The 24,075-nt window shown below is 36.1% G+C and overlaps 1 protein-coding gene across 1 annotated transcript in view; it reads right to left on the reverse strand.

Annotated features, from left to right (window-relative positions):
- The window catches only part of LOC142341221 (uncharacterized), a 206,019-nt gene that overhangs the window by 15,474 nt on the left and 166,470 nt on the right, over positions 1 to 24,075 (reverse strand). Inside the window, exons 19-21 of the mRNA XM_075392143.1 lie at positions 20,248 to 20,382; positions 10,168 to 10,323; positions 9,614 to 9,755 (exon numbers count right to left, since the gene is read on the reverse strand). Of these exons, the coding sequence (XP_075248258.1) occupies positions 9,614 to 9,755; positions 10,168 to 10,323; positions 20,248 to 20,382 (433 nt within the window). The remainder of the gene's footprint in view (positions 1 to 9,613; positions 9,756 to 10,167; positions 10,324 to 20,247; positions 20,383 to 24,075) is intronic.

The raw sequence follows: 24,075 nt of genomic DNA on the forward strand, positions 1-24,075 counted from the left end.
TGGGCCCCGATAGGGATTCGAATCCACGCCCGCCAGGATAGCAGTCAGACATCTTAACCACTAGGCTACAACCACGCTGTTATTCTACTGCTAACAATCACTTTTATGTTAGCAACAAACTTTATGTCAAAACGAAAGCAAATCAATCTTTCAAATTGAAGAATTGAAGCTTGAAAAAGTCTCGCTTCTCCATTTTTGAAAATCAAAAGACTCGCAATTTCTGCACATAAACGGCATTGACTCTTTTAGATCCGGTTTCATCAAAAGGCAGAAAAAGAACAGTTTCAATTCACATAACAGTAAAAAATGAGCCAAAAAGTAAATTAAGCAAAGAAACAAATTATGAAAATCAAATTAATTGATCATATATTACAAGTGCATAAAAAATGGAAAACACTGTTTCTTGTTATCGAAGATAATAATCCAACCGCACATTAATAGGAGAGCATGTGAAAAAAAAAACTGAAAGAAAATAAGGATAAACAGTACAATGTGCCAAAATTTGAAAAAGCCTACAAATCTGCGAAATAGTTGAGATCTCAAACGCTAGGCGGGGCAATTTAATTCAAGGGCTGTAGCGTACATAAAATTTTGTTTATTGGCGCAAAAACATCCGACCAGTGTAGGATTCGAATACAAGACCTCCGGACACCTATCCTTATAGCCTTCCCAACTGGCCTTTAAGTCCCTGTATCAAACGACAATGGCTTTTACTTTACCAACAAACTTTATTTATGAGCGAGTGCAATTGAGATCACTCAAAAGGGCTTGCGTGCCGTATAATAGTGATAGAACCGATACATATATAAGTTGCAAAAGTTATCGACGCCGCCCAAAAAACTATGTAAAAAATATTCAGCGATAAATTAATAAAGCTTGTTTAAATTTATCTCGCAGAAGGAACTGCTTAAATGTCGGAAGAACTGCTCTCGAACAACAGGCGAGGCAATTTAATTCAGGGGCTCTAGCTTATATAAATTTTTCTTTATGGGTGCAAAAATAGTTGACCACGCCGGGATTCGAACCATGGTCCCCCCGATCCCTCACCACAAGCACTGCCCACTCGGCTATCCGGCCCTTCTTTTTTGCTATGCGGAGATCGATTTTTTTAAAGAAACAAGCTTTAATTCAGTGCTAACAATAGAGATCATTAAAAAAAGAATGAAAGGGTGAAAAGTCACATCAGAAGTCAAAGAACGTTCTAGAAAAGCGCAACAACGGTTGAGCGAAAAATTTGCATTAAAAAAGACCGGCAATAATTGCTACGAACTTCATACGAGAGCAATTTATAATACTCGGAAATAACACTCGATGTTTACCAAAATATAGCCCCATTGATATTTGCAAGGCAAAATACTAACAAAACTTTTAGAAGGAATTCCAGAAAACACTCACTGAATGAGTATTATAATTAAACACAATTGAAGTGGAACAAATCGAAGAAAGGGCCAACATCAACAATTTCGATGTTAGTCTTTAAAATAAAGAACATAGCCGGCAGAATGAAAACTGAAAACAGATCTTCCAAAAAACCATTAATACTAAAAACATGAAGGATACAAAAACTGCTGAAAAAAAGGTTTAAAAGCGGAAAAACGACAAAAATAGGTTGAATTTCATCTCAGACTGGGCCCCGATAGGGATTCGAATCCACGCCCGCCAGGATAGCAGTCAGACATCTTAACCACTAGGCTACAACCACGCTGTTATTCTACTGCTAACAATCACTTTTATGTTAGCAACAAACTTTATGTCAAAACGAAAGCAAATCAATCTTTCAAATTGAAGAATTGAAGCTTGAAAAAGTCTCGCTTCTCCATTTTTGAAAATCAAAAGACTCGCAATTTCTGCACATAAACGGCATTGACTCTTTTAGATCCGGTTTCATCAAAAGGCAGAAAAAGAACAGTTTCAATTCACATAACAGTAAAAAATGAGCCAAAAAGTAAATTAAGCAAAGAAACAAATTATGAAAATCAAATTAATTGATCATATATTACAAGTGCATAAAAAATGGAAAACACTGTTTCTTGTAATCGAAGATAATAATCCAACAATACATTAATAGGAGAGCATGTGAAAAAAACTGAAAGAAAATAAGGATAAACAGTACAATGTGCCAAAATTTGAAAAAGCCTACAAATCTGCGAAATAGTTGAGATCTCAAACGCTAGGCGGGGCAATTTAATTCAAGGGCTGTAGCGTACATAAAATTTTGTTTATGGGCGCAAAAACATCCGACCAGTGTAGGATTCGAATACAAGACCTCCGGACACCTATCCTTATAGCCTTCCCAACTCGCCTTTAAGTCCCTGTATCAAACGACAATGGCTTTTACTTTACCAACAAACTTTATTTATGAGCGAGTGCAATTGAGATCACTCAAAAAGGATGATGGAGAAAGAAAAAGACACTTGAGAAGTCAAAGAATGTTCAAGAATAAACGCGCAAAAATTTTGCTTTAAAAAAGACAAACCTTTACAATATTTGCATCAAACATCGTTCGAAAGCATTTAAAAAGCTTGAAAGAGCTCCATGTGAACAATAGTGTTCGCTGGTTTAGCGAAAATTTCTTACCCACGCATTTCTCGCTGTTTCAAAAGAAGGTATGAACTAAACCACTCTTTTCTCCACAGTTCGAATACGATCACTGAAACAACTTTTTCGGAACTTCAGGTTTTTTACTCGGATGCTTAATCGAAAAAAAATAACCGGTAGATTGCCGGAATAGCTGCGAACGAATAGACTTGCGTGCCGTATAATAGTGATAGAACCGATACAAATATAAGTTGCAAAAGTTATCGACGCCGCCCAAAAAACTATGTAAAAAATATTCAGCGATAAATTAATGAAGCTTGTTTAAATTTATCTCGCATAAGGAACTGCTTAAATGTCGGAAGAACTGCTCTCAAACAACAGGCGAGGCAATTTAATTCAGGGGCTGTAGCTTATATAAATTTTTCTTTATGAGTGCAAAAATAGTTGACCACGCCGGGATTCGAACCATGGTCCCCCCGATCCCTCACCACAAGCACTGCCCACTCGGCTATCAGGCCCTTCTTTTTTGCTATGCGGAGATCGATTTTTTTAAAGAAACAAGCTTTAATTAAGTGCTAACAATAGAGATCATTAAAAAAAGAATGAAAGGGTGAAAAGTCACATCAGAAGTCAAAGAACGTTCTAGAAAAGCGCAACAACGGTTGAGCGAAAAATTTGCATTAAAAAAGACCGGCAATAATTGCTACGAACTTCATACGAGAGCAATTTATAATACTCGGAAATAACACTCGATGTTTACCAAAATATAGCCCCATTAATATTTGCAAGGCAAAACACTTAAACTTTTAGAAGGAATTCCAGAAAACACTCACTGAATGAGTATTATAATTAAAAACAATTGAAGTGGAACAAATCGAAGAAAGGGCCAACATCAACAATTTCGATGTTAGTCTTTAAAATAAAGAACATAGCCGGCAGAATGCCGGAATAGCTGCGAAAGAATAGACCTGCGTGCCATATAATAGAGATACAAACAGATCTAAATTGAAAAAAAACGACGCCGCTCAAAAAACTAGGTAATAAACATTCAGCGATAAATTAATAACGCTTGTTAAAATTCATTCCACAGAAGCCTCTTATTAGGGACCTCTACTGCACATATGAGTTCCTTTGACCTTAAACAAATTCAAATAAAACTTGAGTTTTAAAGTGCAAAAGTCATTTTATTGAGTGAGGTAAGTCACGTATGATCAAAATCTAATCACGCAAATAAGCTGAAAACTTTTGGTAAAGCGAGTGAGAAATGACGTCACGCGCGCAAATGCCATTAGTGAGAGGAAGAAGTCATTCAGAAAATTTCATTTTTTCTCAGCTTTGCTGTGTGAACAAATGTGAAACGAAAAAAGAGCGTCAGACGACGAAACAAAAAGAGCACCGCAATATAGCTTCGCTCAGCTTACAGCTTCGCAGCTATAATAAAAAAAAATCGTCAGAACAGAATAACGCATACATTTTTGAAAAGAAGAGGACTAAATTGTTCATTTTGAAGGTTAAAAATCAAAAACATAGCCAGCAGATTGCCGGAATAGATGCGAAAAAAAACTTGCATGTCGTATAACAGAGATACAAACAGATACAGATATAGGTAGACAAAGTTATCGACACCGCTCAAAAAGCTATCTAAAAACATTCAGGGATAAACTAATAATGCTTGTGAACACTCATTGCGCAGAAGCCTTTTCATTAGGGACCTTTATAACATATATATGAGTTCCTTTGACCTTCAACTAATTCAAATTCAACTCACGTTTTAAAGTGCAAAAGTCATTTTATTGAGTGGCGTAAGTCACGAATGATCAAAATCTAATCAAGCAAATGAGCTAAAAACGCTCAAGGGATTTTGGACTGGCTAAGGACAGTGAGAAATGACGTCAGGCGCGCAAATGCCGTTAGTGAGAGGAACAACTCATTTAGAAAATTTGACATTTTTAGCTTTGCTGTGTGAACAAATGTAAAACGAAAAAGAGCAACAGACGGCGAAACAAAAACATAGCCGGAAGAAATCCGGAAATGACTCGAAGTCATATCCTCCGAAAGCTATTTTTCCTTGCAGAACACCTCAGAGAAAACAACAGTCTTAAGTCAGAGAAGAAAACAAAATTTGCCAGAAAAAAATAACATGAAAATTAGAAAAATTCAATTTATTTTCGATGTAGCACACGAACAAATAAAAATGAAAACCGTTGTTTTACATACCAAGTTACGTAACCACAGCATATCACCCAGTTTTTAATGAGCTCACAAACATATCTATTTTTCGAAAAGGGGAAAATGAGTACAAAGTTGTTTACAACTTTTCAATTTTATGTCAAATTGCATAGAAAGCGACAACTTTCTAGCAAAAGAAAATTCATCCTTTATAGTAAATAGAGCCTACAGCCAATGAGGCTTGAATGCAAACATAACCGACTAACGTCGGGCGAAATGCTCTCAAACAACCGGCGAGCGGTTGGCTTCATCAGTAGCTAGCCACGGTTTAGTGAGGCTAGCTTTAGCCTAATTGATGGCGCGTAAGGTGACAGCAGAGGGGTACACCTGTATGGGGGTTTGATGAGGGAGGTGATCGAGGCAACAGTGGGACCTGGCTACACGGGGCCCTTACGGCATGAACGATGTGCAGGGGGGGGGGGATGGGTGAAGTTGGGGGCAGGGAGCTAGCCACAGAGGATGCACAGTGGATTGATGGGGGAGGGGGGGCAACAGTGAGGTGGGGGAGGCCAACAGCGGGGGGGGGGGGGGTTGGGGGGCAACAGTGGGGGCGGGGGGGTCAACAGTTCAACCTAAAGTCTGGCGGGGGTTGTTCTTCAACCTCTAAGAACCGCCCTTCAGACCATAAGTATGTCTCCAGAACAGTTTCTGTGAATCGCATAGTTGGAGGCTAGTGAGCTGAAAGGCTCTAAGAGCACTTACTGCCCACTGGGCGCTACCTGTCTATCCCGTTTTTAGGACGACAACTCAAATGGGTCAGACGACAAATCGGTCAAGCAAAAAATTGCATGAAAAGGCCGACAGGACTAACATAATTGCTACAAACTTTGTTTGAGAGCAATTAAAAACAGCTGAGAAAAATATTAAACGTGAAAAAATGTTGCTGGCTCACTATTTCGCTCTCTCTCTCTCTCTCTCTATCTCTCTAACTTATGATAAGAGAATCGCTCTCCTTTTCAACTCGTTCAGCTTTCTCGACTGCACGGGGCCCTATGGCTGGGGATGGGGTGAAGTTAGGGGGGGGGGGGGCTGATGTGGGGGGTCAACTTCCCTAGAAGGGGCGTCAAGAATCGCCCTTCACACGATAAGTATAAGTCTCCAAAAATTTTGCAATCACTTACTTTGAAACTAGTGAGCTGAAAGGCTCTATGAAAACTTAATTCCCGCTGGGCACTATCTGTTTATCCCGTTTTCGAAGACGAAAAGTCAAAAGGGTCAGATGAAAAATCGGTCAAGCGAAAAATCGCATAAAAAAGACCAACAGGACTAATATAATTGCTACGAACTTCATTTGAGAGCAATTAATAAATGCTAAAAACTTCATTTGAGAGCAATTAATCAAAAAATTCAATAAAACACAATAGGCCAAAAAAGGCAAAAGAACTAAAAATCATTAAAATAGTTGAAAAACCTTCAAATTAATCAACGAAAGAAAAAGAAACAGAATAAAATTCAAAGGACTAAAATCCTTTAAAAACGAATCCAGGACCCCGATAATATTCGTAGAGAGCAACTATCAGTCCAAAAGTTTAAACGGCATTAAACCTCTTCAGTGCCGCACTGTCATATTAATTCAATTGCAAAAATAAAAATCTAAGAAAAAGGCTAAAATCAAAGTTTTCAACAACAGATAAAAAAGAGCTGATTAGAACCATAGCTATAGGAAAATGATAGATTGATAAAATATAGAATGCGGAGAATAAGGATAGAAACAAAAACCTGAAAAAACAAGACCAGTCCTTAACTTTTGAAAGTTAAAAGTCAAATGGAAAAAATGAAGTGGAAAAACAAATATATTTCATTATTTAGCATAAAATTATATAGCTTTCCTCCTGTATAGATTAAAATGTAGAAACAGTTTACATATTGGAGACCATAAAACATTTTGCATTAAAATTGTCAACAATTTTTTCAAAATTGCATTATGAAAAATGTTTTGCAGAAATTCAAATACTGAAAGCCACAAAATCAATCAAACGTTAGTAACAGAAAATTAGGATCCCTTACAGTGCAAAATAAGACTAACGACTTTAAAAACTTGAAAAAAATATCCAAAACTGGATTAGAATGTAGGCTTTATAACCTAGCCGGCAGATTGACAGAAAATAGCCGCGGTAGACGCTTGTGGCCTTCCATGAATTGAAACAACTAATAGACCACAAGACATTTTGGGTTAGATTTGGACTGTTAATTTTATGACACATACGGTCTATAAGGACAAAGCCCTAAAAGAGCTATTTCAAAATTGGTATTCGGAATCAGAAAAAAATCACGAATTAGGGCATATAAGTTTGGCAGTACTTAGATGCACAGTATTAACTAGTAAATATTCATAAAATTTAAAGTTCCATAGGTGAAATCAGAAGGCATTTTTTTTAGTGAGGTGTCACGCAATTGACCTAAAAGCAGAGACGACGTCACGTACACAAATTTTAACTGCAAAGCAGAAGTCACTGAAGTCATTGAAAAAGTCAATTTCAAGAAGTCAGGTTGTAAGAATCATCGATGGAGACGGCGAATTGAAAAACCACCATGTCCCCAATAATAGCCGCTATCGCTTCGTGGCTATTAAAAACAAGACTACCTCGCGGCAGAAATAGGCATTCAGTTTATGAATTATCAGTGGGAAGTTGCCATTTGAACTGAATGTTGCAAAAAGACGGCTGAAAGAACCAACAATAAAAAAATTAATGGAAAAAAGCCAAAAATTAACTTAACATTACCGAATAACGTCGGGCAAATTGCTCTCAAACCACCGGCGAGCGGTTGCATTCGTCAGTGGCAACATCGGGGGGCGATATTTGGGTGGCAACGCCGGTAGAGCCACTTTTGGCTGCACGGGGCCTTACGGCCTGAACGAAGTGCAGGGGTGGGGATTGCGGGGTTGAGAGCGCAGCTAATGTTGGTGTGGGGGGTCGATTTCTCAGAACCGCCCTTCACACCATTAGTATAAGTCTCCAAAACAGTTTCTGTGAATCGAATACTTGGAGACTAGTGAGCTGAAAGGCTCTAAGAGCACTTAATGACCGCTGGGCGCTACCTGTTTATCCCGTGTTTGATGACGAAAAGTCAAATGGGTCAGACAACAGATCGGTCAAGCTAAAAATTGCATTAAAAAGACCGACAGGACTAATATAATTGCTACAAACTTCGTTTGAGAGCAATTAAAAAATCAAGAAACATGCGCTCATTTTGAACTTGAAACGTATTATTAGGCTCTGCAAAACACTGTGGTATCAATGTCCGAGGGCTATATTTCGACATGACGTCAAATAAAAATTACAAGCCAGAAAATTGGGCTAATTAAACAACATAGCTGGCAGATTGCCAGAAAATAGCCGCAATAGATTCGTAGATCAGCAGTCTAAAAAAACAGTAAAAAAGACAGACCAAAAAAATTCGTCTTTACATTGAAGGCTGATCTGTTATATTTTGATTAAAAATCTGTATAACTTATTGCTGCCTCTATTAGCTAATCTCAAATAACCTTCATTTAGAGTGACACACACCCATTTGGCCTTATCTCTTTGAATTAAAGTAAATAAAAGTCAATTTAAAAGTGAGGAAGTCATTTTTGAGAGTGAGGTAAGTCAAGTGTGACCAAAAATTCAATCACGCGCATGAACAAAAAAACTCGCTCCACTAAGAGCGAAAAATGACGTCACACATGCAATTCAGTTGAAATTGCATGAACGAATGAACAAAAAGTGGCTGTGACGTCATATGGTCGTAACAAAAATCATGACGACGAAATAAAAAAAACCAAGAGAAGGCCAATAATAGCCCCAGCTATCGCTGTGCGGCTATTAAAAAAATCGGCTGAAAACTTATGTTCAAAAACACTTTTCAAAGTCGAAGAACATAGCCGGCAGATTGCCGCAATAGCTGCGAAATAGACTTGCGTGCCGTAAAATACAGATGGAAAAAGATACAGAAGTGAGTTGATAATAGTTATCGCCGCCGCCTATAAAACTTACAAGTTTATTTCAAAGGAGGTTGTTTTTGGGTGCAAAAAAAGTTTCCCTGTCGCGTCTCGAACCACCGATCTCCGGATTACCAGCCAGTCGCCTTAACCACTCGGCTGTCGGACCATACAATCTGTTCTCTTACAATCAACTTTGTTTTAGGAACAGATTCTGTTTCTGAATAACCGCAATTTAGGTCACGCAGAAAGCGTGAAATCAAGCGCGAAAAAGCCATTTAAGCAGTGACGAGACAGAATTTTCTAGAACAAATGTAAAACGAAAATAAAGCGTCAGACGACGAAACAAAAAAAACCAAGAGCACCGCAATATAGCTACGCTCAGCTTACAGCATCGCAGCTATAAAAAGTCATTCACTAAACGCAGCGCATGATCAAAAAACTTCTGTCGGTCAGAAAATATTAGTTCACATGGCAATTTCACTCTTTCACTTTTAGGTCAAAACGCCGTCTGAGCGAATAATACATCCTGTAAAAAAAAACTTAAGAAAAGCAATACTCCTCTTCGAGTCGTAAAAACCAAGAGCACCGCAATATAGCTCCGCTCAGCTTCGCAGCTATAAACAGAAAACATTCACGCCTCTTTCAGTCGTAAAAATATATATCATCAAAACTCTCCTCTTGAAGCAGACAGCTCCCAAACACAATTCAATTTCTTTGAATTGTTAAAAACCATGAGACGGCCAATAATAGCTAGCTATCGCAGCTATTAATCAATGCCAAAATTGATTGGAGAGCGCTCAGAACGCAAACCTCAAGGCCTCTAGGTTGTCTGCGTTTTTATCCGGAAGACGTATTTATTTAATGGACTGTTTCGCTCAAATTCTTGACTGCTCAACTTCACAAGGTAGTGGGACTGGTTACCTTTGCACGCGGGTTCAATGTACTGTAGTTCTCCTATGAGCTGTTCAACAAGTGAGCTGGTCTGAGGCTTGCTCTCCAAAATCATGAGGAATATGTGCACTACTGACTTGGACTTGTCCTCCGCACACTTCACACCACCCAGCTAGAGAAAGTATATTTAAAAGCTCTCTTTAAAAGCCATTTCTCACTATAAACACATTCAATTTACACAATTACGTAGTTTTTCAATCCGTTAATTACGATAAGCATTACGTAATTACGCTAAGCACTACGAGCAAATTACCCATGGTGCGCGACATATTTATATTTTCATTAATGAATGGTAACGAAAAATCGCGTATGCTTGTAAATTAAGCTCAACAAACTGCTCTTTTCCCACTTAATTTTTATTGGTTTCACTTAAGCTAACGGCCTCCGTTCAATCTATTGATGACTCTATACATTGGGAAGCAGAAGAGTAAAATATACACTAGTCAAATAAGTGGTATGAGATGACACGACTTCATTGCGGGATAAATTTCGAAGTTCTCTTCTGTTCTAGACAGGATAGGTACCTCTTTGAGGTAGTTGATGTCGAATCCCATGGCCATGCTGAGCCGCTGGTTGCCTGTGTTGAGAATGTTTCCCACATTCAGCACCATACTCAACACCTTCTTGAACGCCTGTGACGTGTTCAGTTCACGCACTGCTTCGTACAGAATCGTGACGTCCTAAAATAATAGTCTTAACACGTTACAGTTCAATTGTTTGAGGGCGCATATTCTCCACTCTTTAATCTAACTCCGTCTCACTTCAGATCATATAGCTAATTAACTGTTACATAACTATGTCCAGCAAAAGACGAAACTTAAAAAAACGGCAGATTGCCATTAGTCAAGATGGGACCTTTTATGATTGAACTAAGGAAAAGAGCTTGAAAGCCTGTATTATTCAATGACGAGTAATGTTCTAATTGATCCGGCAACAAAAAGAGAACCAAAGATTTGAACTGGAAACAAAAGCAGAAAATAATTTTTCGGCAGCTTTGATTTGACATTATGGTAGAAAACAACAAATGAAATTCATCTGTTAAAAATTGAGCAAAATTGATAATTGAAAAATTAGAAAGAAAGCGCAAGGAAAATCGATCATACGAAAAACAATCAGACAAAAAATTGCATCAAAAAGACCACCAGTAGGAAAATACAAGTTACTAAGTTTGAAAGCAATTTTACGCACGCAAACACACACACACACACAGACACAAACACACACACACGAGAGGCTAACAATAGTTGCTTCAAACTTCTTTCTAAAGTCATTAAAAAAGCATAGTTGCAGGGGGTTTTGAAGAGCGACCCAGTAATTAATAAACATAAACTGACCGGAGACCAAAAGTCTAAAATGCTCACTTTTTCCTGTTTTTTAAACAAAACTAAAATGAAAACTTTAGCTTCTAAAATTAAAAAACTTTTTAAGTCCGATTTATTTTGATGGCGTTTCGTAGTTGAACATACTTCTGTTTCTTAGAGCGAGGCTACATAGGCTACTATCGATACCAATAAGCATTAGAGACGGTAACTAAGACTTATAGGAACGACGTTCAAATAGCGGGCATCTAAAATTGGGCTTTATGGGTTTATCCCGTTTCTATTTCTGACTTCAATTTTTTATACTGACTTTGTTCATTTTTAATTGCTTTGCTGAGCAACTGATGTTCAAAATCACTTTTAGCAGAATGAGAGAAACTAGCCTAGAGAGGTTAAAAAGATTTCACGCAAAATGTTGAAAAAGCGGCAAAATGAAGTAAAGCAAAACATTTTTTGTTCAAAGTAAAAAAACATAGCAGGACAAGTCCTGACGTACAATTCGAAGAATTTTCATTGACAACACAGAAAAACTAGACCTAGAAAGGACTATCAGTGAATTGAGAAAACCATTTTGAAAAAAAATCAGAAGAAAAAAATAAAAAACAGAAAATCAATATCAAAATGACGCATGTGAACAAAAAAACCACTAGCGAGAAATGAAAATTAAAATTCAAACAAACAACTAGGCCTAGAATGAGCTGCGAATGGATTGGGAAAACCATTTAGAAAGAAATCCGATCCGAAAAATAAAAAACAGTAAAAATCAGAGTGAAATTGCCGCATGTGAACAAAAAACCACTACCAAGAAACCGAATTTTTGTTCTACTTTAAAATTAGAGCGAAAAATTTCACGCCGCAAAACCACTTGTTTTTTCGCTCCATTTCCTGTTTCGGCGTGACCAATATCACTACTCCAATTCGACTTCAAAAATCATGAAAATGTGTGAACAGATCTTAAAAAAAAACATAGCCGGAAGAATTCCGGAAACGAATCGAAGTAGAAATCTGACTTTTCTCACTAATCAGATGCATCACCAGCATATTACCAATCGACAGACATTGTAACCAATTCACAAAGAAAAGACTGGAGAACTGGAAACTTGACAAAGGACAAAAGCAAAAAATAATATTCTCTAAAAATCCAAACAAAATTCTCTACAAAAAGATAACATGCAGCTTACCATCGATAACCCATAGAAATCAATTAATTATATATTTGGCTAGATTAATCGCCCACCTAGTACTTGCAGAGAAACGTTAAACAACAAACTAGAAGAAGACTAAGAAAAACTCTAACGAATTAGAGTTTTGTATAATTTGTTTAAATGAAAAATTCAAGTGTACATTCCCTGCTAAGCCTTCAAGTGCAAATTCATAGAATCAACACCTACAAAAATGCTCCTTATTGAGAAAAAGTTACCAACAAAAAACATTAAATTGGAAGAAATAGGCAAAAAACTTAGAAAAAAGACAAAAAGTGGCCAAAATTTGCTCTGATTTACTCGATTTTCTTTAACAAAAACAACTCAAAACTAATATCAATCACAAGGAGAGACATCCAAAAGAGCTACAACAACTGCATTCCACTATAAAACTCCCCAAATGCTATCAAAGGTTGAGGAAGAATAGAAACGACATTTAAAACCAAATTGAACAAAAAAAAACGAGAAAAAGTAAGGTGTTTTCTAAATTTTACAAGAAAAAGTAAAGCCAAATAAAGTTCCTTTGAGCAACCAGAGCAATGAAATGCTCGCGAAATAATGGGCAAGTCATAACAAGCTAAAAAAAATTGTCTACGATTGAAAAAAAAACGAAAAAAAGCAAAAAATTAAAAAAAAGTGGTTAAAAAATTCTCTATTTTTCTGTCATTTTTCTTCAGAAAAAAATGTTTTATACCAACAAAATTGTAAACATAGCCGGCAGATTGCCGGAATAGCTGCGAAAGAATAGACCTGCGTGTCATATAATAGAGATAGAAACAGATACCGAACTAAATTGAAAAAAAATCGACGCCGCTCAAAAAACTAGTAACAAAACATTCAGCGATAAATTAATAAAGCTTGTTGAAATTCATTGCGCAGAAGCCTTTTATTAAGGACCTTTACTGCGCATATGAGTTCCTTTGACCTTAAACAAATTCAAATTAAACTTAAGTTTTTAAAGTGCAAAAGTCATTTTATTGAGTGAGGTAAGTCACGTATGATCAAAATTTAATCACGCAAATAACCTTAAAACTTTTGCTAAAGTGAGTGAGAAATGACTTCACGCGCGCAAATGCCGTTAGTGAGAGGAAGAAGTCATTCAGAAAATTTGACTTTTTCAGCTTTGCTGTGTGAACAAATGTAAAACGAAAAAAGAGCGTCAGACGACGAACCAAAAAAAAAACCAAGAGCACCGCAATATAGCTACGCTCAGCTTACAGCTTCGCAGCTATAATCAATTTATATCCCTGATATTATTTGAGTAACGAGCTTCTATGCAAATTGCACTTAAAGCAGTAAAACAAAACAAAAGGCCAAAATACATTAAATTTCGTCGAAAAATCAGCAACTGATCAAAAACCTCCAAATTTGCATAAAACTCAAATTAACTACTTGAAACCTTCAATTCCTATCAGAACGAGCCCAAATCCAACACAATATCATAATCAGACCTCATAAACAAGAAAACTTGCAAAAAACTGCTTTTAAAAGCCCCACGTGAACAAAAAAAATTCGCTCGCTCAGAGAAAATTTTTTCACACATCAATTTCTCGCTCTCTCAAAAACAGCGGTATGAACAAAAAACCACTCTCTTTTCGCTCCGCTCTTCACTTTTGTTCAGCAACCAAATCACTCCAAATTTTTTCACGCGTTTCATTTCCCGCTTAAAAATTCACTCCAATAAATTTGATTAAAAAAAAGGACTTCTCCAATACTCCTCTTCGAGTCGTAAAAAAAGACTGCGCCCCAATACAATTCAAATTCTTTGAATTGTAAAAATAGGAGCGCTATAATAACCGGCTGAGAAGATGAGGGCGGCTATTAAAAAAGACCGATAGAAAAACAATACTCCTCTTCAAGTAAAAAAAAAAACCCAAGAGAAGGCCAATAATAGCCTCAGCGATCGCTTCGCGGCTATTAAACAATTACCTATAATAAAGAACGGCTTTTAAACATTTAAGGCTATTCAATTAGTCGGGTCTAATGGTTCAATGCAGATCGAGGCGTTAAATCCCAGCTACTTTTGGTCAATCTGCGGGCTTCGTTTTTTAGTTTGTTGCTGCGAAGCTATCATCTGAGCACAGCTACATTAAGATACTACATTAAAAAATTCTCCAGCATAACTCGCAAAAAGATTTCACACAAATGACCTAAAAGCCTAATCACTCGCATGAAATAAATACGCTTGTTAGAGAGATTAAGAGATAAAAAACACTTTTTTCAGACGTCACTAGTAAAAAAACTTTTCCAGAAAACATGACCAACACATAGTTTGAGAAATTGCTTTCAAATAAGAAGAGGGGTTGCGTTTTACTGTGGATTTATCCAGCGATGGTTGAAAGCGTTTCATGTTTTGCTTAAGGTGATTAGAATGGCGCTATTGGGACTATTTTTTAAAATTATTACTAAGGCCAGAAGTGAAAAAAGTCGGCATATTGACGGAAAACGATGGTCCACTTGACGTTTACTTGGAGTTGAAATAGAAAACAGAGCTTAAAATCGACAGCTTTAAAATCGACATCAAATATGACTATTTTGGTGAGCGATACTACGTAGATTAGACAAATATACCGTATTCGGCCTATAAATTGGAGGCCATTTAGATTTTGATATTCTGACCGTATTTACTGTACAACTGTATAAACTTTTAGCTTCATTGTTGTGAAAGAGACACATCAGAAATCAATCTGGAGAATCAAATACTGGAATAAAACGTGAACGAAAGGTAAAGCGAAATAACAAAACCTAGCATGGCAAGAAGTAGTGAGCTACAATTCAAAAAGCTTAAGAATTTTTATCGACAAACAAAAAATAGACGTCAAAATGACTAAAAATGGAATTAGAAAATCGTTTAACGAAACAAAAAACATAGCCGGAAAATTGCCGGAAACTAGCCACCGTAGACCCGCTTGACGCACATTGTGATTGAAACAGAAAAAGAAAAAAATAAGAAATAGAAATTGACAGAATATTTCTAAGTGTCAAAGTGTTCTTATTGATGTCCAAATTCGGTTAGATCCTAATATTACACCTAAACCGGCTTCTAAAATGAACGCTATTAGCATAATACTGATGCCAGCTAGCAATCGCTTTAATGAACTTTGATAACCTAATGCATTATGGCCTAATGACCGTGCTTTATATGTTTATCCCGTTTCTTTTGATTTTGATCTTTTGACTTTGACCGTATTCACTACATTTCGCAATTCAATACGTGAAAGAAATTAAAATCCATTCAGTTGAAATAGGGAGTTAAGTATGTCAGAAGTCAAGCAAGAAAATTGTGACTTAAGCAAAACAAAAACGTGATCAAAAGGTTAAGCGAATTAAAAGAAACTGAGAGCGCCTAAATAATAGCCGTTGACAGGCTGACGATGGCCATTAAATAACTTTGCGAAAAAATTTAGAAACCAGGTCAAAGTGCTGTCGTTAAAAAGAAATCACTAGCCAGAAAATTTTTGTTCGAACACAGCTTTCTGACTTAAGAAACTATGAGTAAAGAATCACGACAAAAACACTCGCTTTTCGGCTCTATTAAAAAAATAGCCAGCAGATTGCCGAATAAGAGCCGCGAAATATATTGTTGAGACTCATAGTTAAAAAGACCATCGCGACCAAAAGGAAGTGCTGCTACCAATTTTGACATGAAATTATTCATACGATCAAAATCGAATTGAAATCGAATTTTAAACACCATTGACTTTCAGGTGATTTTTTTTTAAAATTCTAGTTATTTGACCTCTAATCAATTTCTATTAAAGTTTACATTCCCAATTTAGATTTAATAAATGAGCAGAAAAGTCTATCTTTGTAAGCGAAGTCAGTCATAATATCACAAAATTGACAAGAACATTCTGTGACTCATGTACTTCTTGGCGTGTCGTCAAATTGTCGCAACAAGAAAAGAACGTTGTATTAGAAAACACAGAAGGACCAGTCTCGAATTATAGTTCAAAGAACTTTCATTGACTGAGAAAAAACTGGACCTAAAATCACAAGGCAATGTTTAAAAAAACAGTAAAAACAGAAGTAAAAATTGCCGCAAGCGAACAAAAAAGTGAGAAAGCGAATGTTCCTTCAAATACCGTTTCCTCCTTTTAAAAACATAACCGACTAAACGTCGGAAGAATTGCTCTCGAACAACTAGTGGGCGCTCTAATGAATTGCAGCCTACTTCAGTCGGGGGGGGGGGAGCTTAAATGGAACTTAGAAGTTCAATAGTGGGCTTCAAATAACCACATTAGAGGTTAACATATACCACTACTAAAAATTAAAGTGAAAAATGGCTCCAGTTTCGGCGCACTTTTCATTTGACTTTTAGTATTAAATTGCCGCCAATTGAGTTCAGCTGCTTGAAATTGTGATTGGGAGAGAATTTTAGATCACGCGAAACGCAAAAAGTCAAGGGCGCAAAAGTCACTCGAAAAGTCAAAAGTGTCAAGCAAAAATTTTTGCATAAAGACACACACGTTTACAATAATTGCTATGACCTTCATTCAAGAGCAATTAAAAATGGTACGACGCAAAATCCCTGGCGTTAACGCTCCACTTCATGTTTCGGCGTAACCAAAATCACTACTCCTGTTTGACTTCAAGCCCCGTTATCACGTGGTGGCTTAAAATCAATTTTTTAAGCAACCCTTAAAATTTGTCGCAAATTGCAGTCCCTTTTAATTATAAAACATACCCGGCAGATTGCCGGAAAATAGCCGCCGTTGATTCCAATAAGCATGATTGGGATTGAAAGAATAGAAGATATGGAAAAAAAAAAGATTTTTGTACAAAAACCTTTTTTAAGTCCAATTTATTTTGATGGCATTTCGTAGTTAAACATAGTTCTGTTTCTTAGAGAGAGGCTACAAGGACTACTATCAATACCAATAAGCATAAGAGATGGTAACTAAGACTTATAGGAACGACGTTCAAATAGCGGCATCTAAAATTGGGCTTTATGGGTTTATCCCGTTTCTATTTCTGACTTAAATTTTTTATTCTGACTCTGTTCATTTTGAAATGCTTTGCTGAGCAACTGATGTTCAAATTCATTTTTAGCAGAATGAGAGAAGAGATAAACTAGCCTAGAGAAGTCAAAAAGATTTCACGCAAAATGATGAAAAAGCAGCAAAACGGTAAAGCGAAAAAAAGTTTGACGAAGTAAAAAAAACATAACAGGACAATTCAAAGAATTTTCATTGACTAAACAGAAAACTAGACCTAGAACGGACTATGAATGGATTGGAAAAACTATTTCGAAAAAAATCCTATCCAAAAAATTGAAAAAAGAGAAAATCAAAGTGACTTTGCCGCATGTGAACAAAAAACCACTAGCGAGAAAGCGAATTTTTGTTCAACCACTGTTTTCTCACTCCTTTAAATTCAGCAAAAAAATTTCACGGCACAAAACCACTCGCTTTTTCGCTCCACTTCCTGTTTCGGCGTGACCAAAATCTCTACTCCAATTTGACTTCAAAAATCATGAAAAAATTTGAACAGATCTGAAAAAAAACATAGCAGTCCTGAAATACAATTCAAGGAATTGAATGAAAAACTTAAAAGTACTCTACCGGACCAGCAGATCATTTGAACAAAGCCAACCAAAACAAACAACATCATCTCAAAAATTGAGAAACTGAAACAATCAAACAAACTAAACAAAAATATACTCAATACTAAAACTCTTAAGTTTTTTTCCCTTAGGCAAAATTTCATCCCTTTAAGAATACCTGTTTCGGAAATATGTTCAAGACAATTGTTTGTTTTTGAAGCTGGTCCAGTTTTGTGTATGCATGACCTGGAAAAATTCATTGGCCCTTGAAGATCGATTAATTCAAAAATGAACGAAAAATATAAAAAATGAAATCAATTGCAAAATTTAAAAAAAAAGCTAAAAATTGTGATTTTAATATCTTCAGAATCATTTCTGTGTCCCTAAAGGCTATGCATTAACTCATTTCCAAGCATTAAAAAACTCATTGGCTCAAAGATCGATAGGCAATAATGTTTAGAAAAAACCTCAAATTTCAAAAAAGAAAATCGTTCAATTAAAATGTTGAAAACCGTTCAATTACCCCATAGCAGCTATCTAAAAACATTATCAATTCCTGGATGAGGTTAGCTGGCTGCTGAGGCAAGAAAAACTGAATATAAGACAAATGTTTTGAAAACTTGAAATTGAAAATTTTATCAAAAAATTTCTAAAATTCGAAAAACTAAATTGTTGATAACAAATGCATTGAAGCAAACAACCATGCAGTAACTTTTTATCAGACCGTGGAATAGGTTTTCTGACATTTGAGAATGGACAAATATCAAAAATTGTCAAAAACTTTAGGAAACCTTGAAAAAATTGCAAATTTTTTTATTAAAAAATGCCAAATTTCGATACATTAAAATGTTGAAAACCAATCCATTATTTCCACAAATCATGCAGTGCTCCCTTGTCAAACCATAAACGACATGTCCTGGCCCCTGAAGCTAGAAAAACTCAAAAAATGACAAACTTTTTCAAAAAACTTGAAAAAAATTGCAAAAATTAGTATCATTTTGCATGTTTGTATTTGTAGTACCAAAACATATAGCTCACAAAATGATCATCACAAAGGCCTTCATCATTTTTCAAAAACTTCAACGTAAGACTAAAACAAAAAAATTCAAAAAATCTCAAAAAACATGAAAAATTGCAACATTTTGAGCCCAAAAACTCCTAAAAATGACCTTTTGACCTTTAATTAAGGCCATCCCAGCAGCTGCACCACTCTAAGCACTTGAAGGACTACTAACGCTCACTTTGGGCCTCTAATGAAACTTAATGCCCGCTGGGCTTTACCGGTTTATCCCGTTTTGAAAGATCAAAGTCATTGAAAAATGTGTGAACACATCTTAAAAAAAAAACACAGCGCCCCAATACAATTCAAATTCTTTGAATTGTAAAAAAATAGGAGCGCTATAATAGCCGGCTGAGATGAGGGCGGCTATTAATTACCACCAATTGACTTAAGTTGATACAAATCTGACTACAACTAGTACGATCACTTCAAAATCGGACATCTGGAGGCCTAAATCGCACAAAATTCCAAACAAGAGCCACAAACATTGTTTGAGAGCAACGAAACATTGAAATTGGCACATGGTTAATTCACTAAACGTTATTGCGTTCTAGTGGTTATAAGTCTAAATTCAATCGCTAAACACGTCGAGAGACGTCAGACTAACTGCTATCGACCGACAGGCGGGGGCTCAACATAATATAGCTGTGACAATATCTTTTTGAATTAAATCAAGGTCTTTAAATGGTGCTGTTACGGCTTACTTAAATGACTAATAAGAATAAAGGTCCGATATCCTCGCAGCGAGAATGAAATAAGCAGTTTAAATTCTGAACGAGTGCGATTTCGATCAGAAGTCAATAATAAAAAAATCACACGAAAAAAAAATCACATCGATCAAGCGAGAGGAACATTAGACCAATAAAAATGGTGAAGCAAAATTTTTGCACGAAAAAACGATCTCAATAAATGCTTCAAACTTCGTTCGAGAGCAATTAAAAGCTCAATATATAACCGAACAAAACTGTGACTAGTGAAAACCTTCTTCGGGGATTAAAAAACCAAGGGTACTGCACTATAGCTAGGCGCAGCTCACTGCAATAAAAAAGGTAAAAAATGGGAGTGAAACTAAAACTTATATTTTTGTTCCTGTAAATTACAGGTCAAAACACTCATCAAGGAATCACTGAGCTCCGTAAATTCATTTGAATTTTAACAAAAAGGCCGTTAAAAAGCTATTAAATAATGCACTATATGCGCTGCTATAATTAAGAAAAATCGGACCGAAACAATTTTGAGATGGTTCAAATTAACACCGCAGATAATAAAAAAACTAAATATCTTAAATTATGCATATCGAACCTGCAACCTTCTGGGTGAAGTATTACTTATCAGAAGTAGATGCACCGTAAAGCAAGCTTCTCTGAGAAACACCATTCAATCGATTAACCTTATTTCAATTCTCCTCTAACTGATTTTCGAACACTCCGCAAGAAACATGGTAATTTCAAAAACAGTGCAATACAGAGCAGACTAACTGATTTAACTGGATCAATATTTTCCGAAAAGGTATTTAGAAATAGAAGAGCGTCGAATCGCACAGGTAGATCTTTCAGGTCTGCGAACTGCAACAGTATCTTCTCAGCATTCATCAATTTCTTGTCCTTGTGCTCCTAAAGCATAAAAAGTATTCGAGCACCTAATAACCTTTCGATAATGAAATCCGCACATCATCGTCAGCTTCCGCCGTGGAATCACCAACATTAAATTACTCGCTGACCCTCTGTAATTTTAATAACAGCCTACATAAAGAGCCAGCGCCCCTGCCAACTTAAGTGGACCATTTCGTCCAATTTGCCAATTCAACAAAACGCATGTTCATACAAGTAAAAAGGGTCTTACAGCGTAGAATATGGCAAAGAAAGAATCTTTGCCTCAAAACCATCAGTTTTCCCACAAAATGACACATTTTTTCTGGAATCGGGCAGCATAGTATTCCACAATTATGTGGTCTTTAATCCCACCACCCAGTTCCCTTACAATTCACAAACAATCAGACCAATTCTTATTTGAGCATGTAAATTAAATAATTTCAGGAGGCCAAACATAGTAGGTTCTTAGATATGCAGTCTCAAAAAGATAGTAAAAGAAACAGATTAAAATATAAACTTCTTTTTATTAAAAGCCGAGATGTTGTATTTTGATTAATAATCTGTTCAACTTATTGCTGCTTCTATTGGCTGCTCTTAAATTAACTTTCAATTAGAGTAACACACACTCAATTGAACTTATCTCTTAATTAATGTGAACAAAAGTTAATAATTGAAAAGTGAATTTCAGAGGGAGAAAATCATTTTTGGGAGTGAAGTAAATCAATGTGAGCAAAAAACTAATCACGCAAATGAACAAAAATCTCGCTCAGGTAGAGTAGAAAATGAAGTCACGCAGGCTATTCAGTCAAAATTGCATGAGCGAACGAACAAAAAGCAGATTTTTAGCGATTTTTACGTCATATGGCCGTATCACTGTCATGGAAGATTGTGTGGAAACAACTTAAAAAAAAGACACTGAACCAATACAAACCCAATTCTTTCGAATAATATCCTGCTGAGAAGCTTATGTTTCGTTGTCGCCAAAATCATCAAACAAATTTGAAATAAAAATAACCGATCGTGAACAGATCTTTGAAAAGACAGCGCCTCAATACAATTCAATTTTTTTGAATTGTAAAAAAAAACCATAAGAAGGCAAACAACTGTCCCAGATATCGTTTTGCGGCTATTAAACACAACCGAATAACGTCGGAAAAACTGCTCTCGGACAACCAGCGCGAGCTCGAATCAATGGCAGCCGGTCTCAGTCAGAACGCAGGCGGGGTAACCGAATTCACTTAGGGGCCTCAAATGACGTCATTAGAGGTCAGATCTTAACAAAAAGACAGCGCCCTAATACAAATCAAATTCTTTGAGCTGTAAAAAAAACCACGAATACGGCACTATAGCTCCAATCAGCTTACAGCTTTGGAGCTATAAAAACAAACGCACCGCATAACACTTGAAAAAGAAAACTATTAAACTATAAAACTATATAAACATTCGAGCATCCAAAAGAATTCTGAAAGCCCTAAAAACAGAAGAATCGGTTAAAAACTTCAGAGCAAGAGAAAATAACATTTGACTGATTTCAGCCAATTTTCTGAGAAATGAACGAGACTAATTTCAATCGTAAAAATTGCCGGCAAATTGCCGCTATGATGCACATTGGGATTGAAACAGAAAGACAGAAAGAAAAAAGAAGATAAAATTTGACCTAATTTCTGTTTTTTTTTCCATGTCAAAAAGTTTCTAATTTGGGTTGCGGTCTGTTAGATTCTTAAACTTTACTTAATCCAGCTTCTAACACGAAAGCAATTAAGCTTGATACTAATGTCAGCTAGCAACAGTTCTAATGAACTGTGATAATCTAATGCACTATGACAGGGCTGTATAGTTTTATCTCGTTTTTTTTTTAAAATTTTGCTCTTCACTTTGACTGTATTCACTACATTACGCAACTCATTGATTGAAAGAATTTAAAAGCCATTCAGTTCAAAGAGTGAAGTAAGTCAGAAGTCAAGCGTAAAAATCGTGGATTGTGTAAAACGAAAAAGGTAATCAAAAGGCAAAGCGAAATGAAAAAACATAGCAGGACAAGTCCTAATGTATAATTTAAGGAATTTTCATTGACCAAACAAAAAACTAGACATAGAACGGACTATGAGTGAATTGGGAAAAAAAACCATTTCTAGGAAAATCAGATAAGAAAAAATTAAAAAAAAACAGAAAATTGATGTCAAAATGCCGCATGTGAACAAAAAACCACTAGCGGGAAATTTAAATTTGGTCCAAACAAAAAACTAAGCCTAGAATGAACTACGAATGGATTGGGGAAATCATTTAGAAAAAAATCCGATCCAAAAAAATCGAAACAGTAAAGATCAAAGCAAAAGTAACGCATGCGAACAAAAAACCACTAGCTAGAGAGCGAATTTTTGTTCAAACACCGTTCTCTGACTCTACATCAAAAAATAGAGTTAAAAAAATCACACCACAAATCCACTGGCTTTTTCGCTCCCCTTTATGTTTTGTTGTCTCGAAAATGATCATTCAAATTTGACTTAAGATATCGTAAAACAGATCGTGAACAGATCTTTAAAAAGACGGCGCCCCAATACAATTCAAATACTTTGAATTGTAAAAGAAATCGAGAGAAGGCAAACAATTGCCCCGGATATCGTTTTGCGGTTATTAAATATAATGGAATACCGTCGGAAAAACTGCTATCGGACAACCAGCGCGAGCTCGAATCAATGGCAGCCGGTCTCAGTCAGAACGCAGGCGGGGTAACCGAATTCACTTAGGGGCCTCAAATGACGTCATTAGAGGTCAGATCTTAACAAAAAGACAGCGCCCTAATACAAATCAAATTCTTTGAATTGTAAAAAAAACCACGAATACGGCACTATAGCTCCAATCAGCTTACAGCTTTGGAGCTATAAAAACAAACGCACCGCATAACACTTAAAAAAAGAAAACTATTAAACTATAAAACTATATAAACATTCGAGCATCCAAAAGAATTCTGAAAGCCCTAAAAACAGAAGAATCGGTTAAAAACTTCAGAGCAAGAGAAAATAACATTTGACTGATTTCAGCCAATTTTCTGAGAAATGAACGAGACTAATTTCAATCGTAAAAATTGCCGGCAAATTGCCGCCATGATGCACATTGGGATTGAAACAGAAAGACAGAAAGAAAAAAGGAGATAAAATTTGACCTAATTTCTGTTTTTTTTCCATGTCAAAAAGTTTCTAATTTGGGTTGCAGTCTGTTAGATTCTTAAACTTTACTTAATCCAGCTTCTAACACGAAAGCAATTAAGCTTGATACTAATGTCAGCTAGCGACAGTTCTAATGAACTGTGATAATCTAATGCACTATGACAGGGCTGAATAGTTTCATCTCGTTTCTTTTAATTCTTCTCTTCACTTTGACTGTATTCACTACATTGCGCAACTCATTGATTGAAAAAATTTAAAAGCCATTCAGTTCAAAGAGTGAAGTAAGTCAAAGTCAAGCGTAAAAATCGTGGATTGTGTAAAACGAAAAAGGTAATCAAAAGGCAAAGCGAAATGAAAAAACATAGCATGACAAGTCCTAATGTATAATTTAAGGAATTTTCATTGACCAAACAAAAAACTAGACATAGAACGGAATATGGGTGAATTGGGAAAACCATTTCTAGAAAAATCAGATAAGAAAAAATTTAAAAAAACCCAGAAAATTGATGTCAAAATGCCGCATGTGAACAAAAAACCATTAGCGGGT

This window comes from Convolutriloba macropyga, chromosome 1 (genome assembly GCF_964194025.1).
Source record: "Convolutriloba macropyga chromosome 1, txConMacr16.3, whole genome shotgun sequence".
Classification (NCBI taxonomy): domain Eukaryota; kingdom Metazoa; phylum Xenacoelomorpha; order Acoela; family Convolutidae; genus Convolutriloba; species Convolutriloba macropyga.